The sequence below is a fragment of the Vespa velutina genome, chromosome 2, assembly GCF_912470025.1.
Source record: "Vespa velutina chromosome 2, iVesVel2.1, whole genome shotgun sequence".
Taxonomy (NCBI): Eukaryota; Metazoa; Arthropoda; class Insecta; order Hymenoptera; family Vespidae; genus Vespa; species Vespa velutina.
Window position 1 is genome coordinate 17,261,904 of NC_062189.1, and position 8,442 is coordinate 17,270,345.

Here is an 8,442-nt window from a genome sequence, read left to right on the forward strand (position 1 = left end):
TAAATAGAATTATATACATACATACATACATATATATATATATATATATATATATATATATATATATATATATATATATATACATATATATATAGTTAATTGTACCTTAATTATATATTAAAACTAACTAAATCATAGTGTAAATAAGATATAATCTATATTAGAAAATGTTCTTAGATAAAAGATGATATCTTTATAGAATTCATTTTTACAAAAAAAAAGAGGTTTCTTTCTTCTTTTTTTTTTTTTTTTTTTTTTTGGAATGCTTTTAATGATTCCAAAACTTATATACTGAATTTTTCAACAAAACAATTCTTATATCTTATTTTTGTTAAATTATTCGTGGATAAATACTTATATTTGTGTAAAACCGTATACAGTTATTGAAGTATATATTTACTTAAGAAAAATTCAATGATATACTATAAAAATCATTCAAATATAAAAAAATATATTTTAAAAGTATTATACGCAAGATTGAATAACATTTGAGTTTGTAGGATTTAAGTAAATATATAATTTAACTTTATTTTTATTCAAGAGATATCTCATGAATTAACAGTACACACTTGATAATAATCAATGTTAAGTACATAGATAATATAATAGTTTAATATGGCAATGAGAAGGATAATTTTATAAAGTTGAATCTTGATAAAATCTTACAAAATTATCCTTCGATTTTTGCATTTGAAAGAGAAAAAAAAAAAAAAAAAAGAGAAACTCTAACATGAATTCGACAAATGATATTATAATGATGTAAGTTAATGTTGAAAGTAAGATGAAAACTTCGCTTTTCTTTAGAATAGTTTTCAAGAAACGTAGCTCGAATATTTTGAATGTGATTGCTTTTGTGCTCTGCGCACAAGTCCTAACTGTACAATTAGTGATTGATATATATATATATATATATATAAAACAGCATATTATTATATATATATACATGACGATATACAATGCTGCAATGTAGAACTATAATAACGATCGGAATATTATCTGTATTGAAGAAAAGAATACGTAACAATGATGAAAAAATAATGTTTGAATGTTGAATATGTAACTTTGACTATAATGTAGGTATATACATACAAACATGTAACATATATACATACATACATACATACATACATACATCATATATACATACATATATACATACATATATACATACATATATACATACATATATACATACACATATACATGCATACACATTCACAAGTTATGTGTCGCTGTGATTGATACATAGTCTTACAATTAGATAGTGTTGTATCGTTAGATCCGTAATTAAGATTAAATGAAATAAGAGCAGTCGCAGATGTCAATCGTCTTTAATGAATGTTGTGTATGTAATAAGTCGTTGTATTCAACGATAACAAAACGCTCAAAGATTTAATTTTTTCCCACCCTTTCTTTTTTTATCTGTTCTTTTTTTTTCCTTACTTTTCTTTTCTTTTCTTTTCTTTTTTTTTTTTTTTATTTTTTACATCACAAATAGATCCTTTAATAATTCTATTACTATCCCCGTTCACTCGTTCTATTAATAATATTATTGTTTTTCATTTGTTTATTAACTTTACATACTATAAGAAAAAAGAGAAACTAATGTTTGATTGGATTTTTATCGAGGAAATTCAGTTATTACGATAATCATCATCATTTTCTTTAACGCTCACCTTTAAACAAATATAGAAAAAGAGAAAAAGAAGGATATAAAAAAAAAAAAAAAAAAAAGAAAGAAAGAAAAAAAAAGAACAAAGAAAAACAAAACCTGAAAACAATGATGTTATCTACGCTTTATACGTGATTTATCTCTGCTGGCAGAAAAGTTTCTTTCACGAGTTTGTGAAGTAATTAAACTCGAAGTTGACTTCGCGGTAATTACCGTAGTATTCAACGCTTGCACTGCCTTCTCCCTTTTCATTAGTGTAATCTCACAGGAAGAAAAAAGAAAAAAGAAAAAAGAAAAAAGAAAAAAGAAAAAAAATGTAAACAATAAAAAAAAAAAAATGAAAGAAAACATAATAACATAATAATTATAATAATAAATAAAAAAGCGACTGTATCTGATCCTTTAGTAAAAAAAAAAAAAAAAAAAAAGAAAAAAAAAGATGAGAAAAAAAGCCACGAACTGCTGTTGCACATTTACACGCATGTTGCTCTTATAATCTATTCAGAAAAAAAGAAAGAAAGAAAGAAATAAACAAAGAAAGAAATAAACAAAGATCTAACAGAAAATAGTCTAAAAAATGCGAACACATAAACGAAAATGAATTCACTCTTGCTGGTCGAGAGTCGTAGGTTATTATTTGAAAAAAGAAAAAGACATACTTAGCTATATATATATATAGTGGCATACATATGTACTTACAAAAAATGTCATAGCTAATTATTTACAGATATACATACGTATATATATATATATATATATATGTGTATATGTATATATACATGTGTATGTATATATGTATATTTATATATGTAATGGTATTGCAAGCGAAACATATATAATACGAGAAATGCGTTTGAAAACAGATCTCAATATGAATGATTATGCGCTTATGAATTAGAATTCTATGTTAGGAAACAGGATAATTCATTTTTTTTCATTTTAAAATTATGTTCGATTGACTTTGCAAAATTTTAGGTTATATGACATTATGGCGGTGCGTTCTCCATTTATTAATAATATTTATTACATAAATAAACATCATTGTATTGCTTATATGTGAATATATGTATATATGTATATCTATATACATATATGCTGGTTCGTAGATCTATTTTTGCAGATTATCTTTCATTAAAGATACATCGTAGATTTGTCATTTTGTTTAACCTCATCAATTTGTATAATATAAAAATTGTATTGTTCTTATGAATAACGAATAAACGTTCCAGAAACATATCCGTACATATCAGCTACGGTTTTATTTTGATTGATGTGTAATTTTTTTATTTTATTGATCTTCCCTTTTTTTTTTTTTTTTTTTTTTTATACAAATACAACCTCGATACAAATGATACGAATATTTGTATGAAAACCTGTGAAATGTAGACAATCTGCAAAAATAAATGAAATTAAAAGAGAGAGAGAGAGAGAAAGAAAGAAAGAGAGAGAGAGAGAGAGAGAGAGAAAAAGAGAGGGAGAGAGAGAGTATATACGAAAGCGCATTGTGAGTTTATAAATGCAACTCAAATTGGTACAAAAAAATAATATATTGAAAAGTATATGGAGATTATATATATACACACATACACACTCTCATACATTAACAGTGTACTGTAAGAGTATATTATTATATGTAAGAAAAAAAGAATACATATATATATATATATATACATATATATATAATGAATATTGATATATAATATATTTATGGAAAATACGTGTTGATAAATAAATTATGTACTAATGGAGAAATCATTTTATTAAAATTTTCCTATCAAAAAGTAATTTTGTTGCTTTTTCATTCGATAAATGAAATTATTGATTAATATTTTATTTGGCGCCTTAAAAAATGCGCGAAATTTGAAACGATCATATTTTATTTTCATAACATATTCCATTCTTAATATGAATTTAATAAATTCATTAATGATATCTATTTATAATTGATACGAAACAGAATACTATTTGATTAAATTTTAATAATAATTTCGTATATTTTATTATATTTAATATTTGATGTAATTTTCTTTCTTTTTTTCTTTTTTAGAAAATTTTATTCTTTTCAAAGGTTTATTAGTTCCTACTTCTTACGCGTTGGCGCTGGCAGCATTGATCATTCGATACATTAATTGATTGTGGTTGGATTATTTCGTGAATTATTCTGTATTATTTCTATATATATATTTACAAAAATGTCTTTGACAAGGTAAATTTATAATATCAAATAATAATCCATTAATATTAATTATATAAGTCTTAGAAGAATAGATAGTTACAATTATTTATGATAATGGCGCTTAACCTTATCAAAATTTATATTGATAATAGTTTTAGAAAGATTAATTCAAGGAAGTATTTATTTAAGGATAATAAATTAATATATTTCTATTTAGTTTATTGCCAACACCCAGTCAAGTTGTTTGGGATAGGGAAGATGAAGCTCGTGAACAAAAATTACGTCAAAGACCAGTCTCTGCTTTGGTTAAGGCTGTTATTACAGCACCACCTTATGGACAACGTAAAGGATGGGTTCCACGCAATGCAGAGGTTGAATTATTGTTAATTTTTCTATTTAACAAAATATAGTATTTATATTGTTTACATTAAATGAACTTTTTGAATAATTTTTAATAGGATTTTGGAGATGGTGGTTCCTTTCCAGAAATTCATGTCGCTCAATATCCTTTGGGAATGGGAATGAAAGGGAAAGAAACGACTAGCAATGCACTTGCAGTTCAATTAGATGCACAAGGAAAAGTTAAATACGATGTTATAGCTAGACAGGGTCATTCTAAAGATAAAATAGTTTATAGTAAACTCAGTGATTTATTACCATCTGAAATAACAAGCGAGGAAGATCCTACCTTACAACGTCCAGCTGATGAGGAAATCGATGAGATTACAGAAAAAACTAAGAAAGCTTTAGAAAAAATTACTAGATCAAAAATTGCTGCTGCAATGCCTGTTAGATGTGCGGAAAAACAAGCACCAGCTCAATATATTCGATATACTCCTTCTCAGCAAGGACAATCATTTAATTCAGGCGCCAAACAAAGAGTTATTAGAATGGTAGAAGCCCAGATAGATCCATTGGAACCACCAAAATTCAAGTAATTATTTATAAATTATATCTTATTTATATTATTAATTACATATACATATATACACATACATATATATTTTTATACAGAATTAATAAAAAAATTCCACGAGGACCTCCTTCTCCTCCAGCACCTGTCATGCATTCTCCAACAAGAAAAGTTACGGTGAAAGAACAGAAGGAATGGAAAATACCGCCTTGTATCAGTAATTGGAAAAATGCTAAGGTATCAAATTGTTCCACAGTATAGAATATTTTAATAATTATTAAAAATAATGATATTTTATATTAGGGTTATACAATTCCTCTCGATAAACGTCTCGCTGCAGATGGTCGTGGATTGCAACAAGTTCATTTGAATGAAAATTTTGCGAAATTGGCAGAGGCATTGTATATTGCTGATAGGAAAGCTCGTGAAGCAGTTGAAATGAGAGCTCAGTTAGAGAAAAAGTTAGCGCAGAAGGAAAAAGAGAAGAAGGAGGATCATTTGAGACAGCTAGCACAAAAGGCTAGAGAAGAACGTGCTGGATTGAAGTCCAGTGCGGCATTAGGTTTGTTCTTTATTTATAGATGGATAAGAAAATTATTATAAATATTTGAAAAAAGAAAAAAAAGCAAAAAAAAGAAAAAAAAAATACAAATAAGAAATGTTATAAATATTTTTATTATATTTTCAATAGGAAATATATATTATTTTTTGTAATATTATAGATAAAGCCGAAGAATCACGTGAAAGAGATCAGCTAAGACAAGAACGACATAAGGATCGTGCAAGAGATCGAAATTTGGCACGTGCTGCACCAGACAAAAGATCTCGTTTACAACGAGAACGTGAACGTGATATCAGTGAACAAATTGCACTTGGTTTACCAGCGAAAAGCATTCCTACTTCTGGAGAAGCACAATTTGATCAACGTTTGTTTAATACTAGTAAAGGAATGGACAGTGGTTATGGTCACGATGATGAGTATAATGTTTATGATAAACCATGGAAAGATGCAAACTCTATTGCCTCTCATATCTATCGGCCAAGTAAAAATATTGATAAAGATAATTATGGAGATGATTTGGAGAAACTTGTTAAAACAAATAGGTTAATTTATTTCTTTTATATCTTGTGTTTATTTATATTTTATATATTCAAAATTATATGTTTTTTTTTTTTTTTTTTTTTTTTTTTTTTTTTGTAGATTTGTACCGGATAAAGAGTTCAGTGGTACTGATAGATCAACTACACGATCTGGACCAGTACAATTTGAAAAAGATGAGGAAGATCCTTTCGGTTTGGATCAATTCTTGAAACAAGCTAAACATGCTACTAGTTCAACAAGTACAACAACAAAACGTAAAGAGGATCGAGATCAACGTCGTGACGATCGTGATAAACGTAGGAAACATTAATTTTTCTTTTTATTTCGGATTATATAATCATATATTGATAATATACATTATTGCCTGTGTATATATCACATATGTTATATACCATTCAGACAGTTTGGAATGCGTCCGATGGTAGACATTGTTATAATTAAAGCAATAGATAAGTGAAATATTTCATATTAAGTATTTTAATATGTTTATAATTAAGTATATAAAAATATATATATATATATACATATATATATATATAAAAAAAAATTTTAAATTAATATCACAAATTACAATATATTGCCGCCGTATTTAGAAGCATTTGTGGGTGTGCCTGTGCGTGTGTTAACGCGTACACATTAATAAATAAATTCAATACAAATTCATAATATAACGATTGATAATAATGACCATGCTATTTAAAGTCATTAATTATTTCTGAAATATAAATAATAAAAGTGGTATCAGATCAAGGCCGATGTCTTTCAACGAAATGATCTTTCACAATGCTTCGTAGAATACACGTCGTATCTTCCTTAAAAATTTAATATAAGTTTAATTATTTTATTATATTTCGTTTATTAATTATTAGCACAATTGTGTAATCTATCATACATTTTTCACAATTAATAAGATTCAACCGTTTCATTATTTGTAATTAATTTACTTTAGGATATATAATAAATATTGTAATTTTTTAATAATATCATATATTTTAAATACAATTTACGAACTCTCAGCAATTTTTTTTTTTTTTTTTTTTTTTTTTCTTCGAATTTTTGTAAAAACTTTATTCTTGTTTAAAAAGATCGTATGGAAAAGTAATATTTTTTTTTTAGAGAACAATTAATTCATGCATAAACTCTCTCGCACTTTTTCAGCAAAAGATAAAATAAAATTAATACTTTCAATGCTTTTATAATATATTTAAACGATATATAGGATACAAGGAGTATAATTAATTAAATTTAAATGATAGTATATTCGCTTGAACGTTATAAAGACGGTAACACGCGAGAAACTTAAAATAATTTTAATATAAAATTCTGATATTTGAAAATTTTAATTTCCTGGTAGTTGTGCATTATAAACATAAAAAATAATAAAAAGTAAACACAATAATAAACATGAAAAGTATTAGATTTTAATTAAGAAAAGATAAGTTTCTTTTCTCTATGATTAAAAATTTAGATATTTTTTGAAATTCTTTTGGAATTTGAAATAATAGTAGTAGTGATATTATAAAAGAATAAAATTAACATTGGCCTGTTGATTTTAGTATTCTTTAGATATTATATTTTATACATTGTATATTTTATCGGAATTAATATCGAGCTAATGTCAGTTCAAATATGTTTTAGTTATTTTTATAATTTTAATTAAAAACGAAAAAATGTAGAGTCAGATGCATTGTTTGCCTTTACGCGTAGGTATAATCTACACAAGCTTATACAATAGTAATTTCCTTTTTTGCGTTTGTAGTTTATATTTCATTCATATCTGTCGGTAAAATCGCATACGGTCGCTAACGAAAGATGATTAACAATTTAATTTTCTTTATTTATCTACTGTAGGTAAAACAGTTTGGTGCAGTCGAGTAAAAATCCGTAATCTGCATTATCGATTAGAACACGAATACAGCGACATCTGTTCTGAAAGTACATCGTCCGGAAAACTGACTGTTTATATTATGCTACAATCAGGAGAGGACACTGCTAGATAGGTAATAAAGTTCATCGTTATATTAAATATCCAGGTTGATTTATCGATTTGATAAAAAAAAAAAAAAAAAAAGAAAAAAAAGGAAAAAAAAGAAAAAAAAAAGAAAAAAAAAATAGAAGAAGAAAAATATAATGGAAATACAATTTAACAAAAATTTCAATTATTCATTCTGATTATATATTTTCATAATGTTTCAGACGATATTAAACTTTTACAATATGATAAGATTGGAATAGAATTGATATAATTTTGTTGCCTCGTCAAATCTATTTTGTACTTTACATACATATTATGTATGTTTAGCTTTCATTGGTTTCTTTTTTCTTTTTCTTTTTTTTTTTTTTTATTTAAATAAGAAACAAATTTTTCAAGCTTTTGAAAGCTTTATTAGCGTAATCCCTAGGCGTCGATGATTCTATTATCAAGCGTGTCGGCTGAGATAACGTAATGTATGCGCAGTTCCGTAATAAAAATCGACTTACACGTTAGTTATCCCGAAAGCATACATATATAGACAGGCGTATCTATCGGGTAGCACCCTTTTAGGTGTCGCTAAAAGTTTAATCAAAGTCAGATTAGC

The 8,442-nt window shown here is 25.8% G+C and overlaps 1 protein-coding gene across 1 annotated transcript; it reads left to right on the forward strand.

The window, feature by feature from the left end:
- Nucleotides 1-3,739: 3,739 nt before the first annotated feature.
- LOC124946521 (puff-specific protein Bx42) lies at nt 3,740-6,883 on the forward strand. Its single transcript, XM_047487297.1, has 7 exons — nt 3,740-3,878; nt 4,066-4,219; nt 4,307-4,782; nt 4,863-4,998; nt 5,065-5,323; nt 5,484-5,865; nt 5,963-6,883. The coding sequence occupies exons 1-7, from the start codon at nt 3,865-3,867 to the stop codon at nt 6,171-6,173; spliced, it is 1,632 nt and encodes a 543-aa protein (XP_047343253.1). The 5' UTR covers nt 3,740-3,864; the 3' UTR covers nt 6,174-6,883.
- Nucleotides 6,884-8,442: the final 1,559 nt, after the last annotated feature.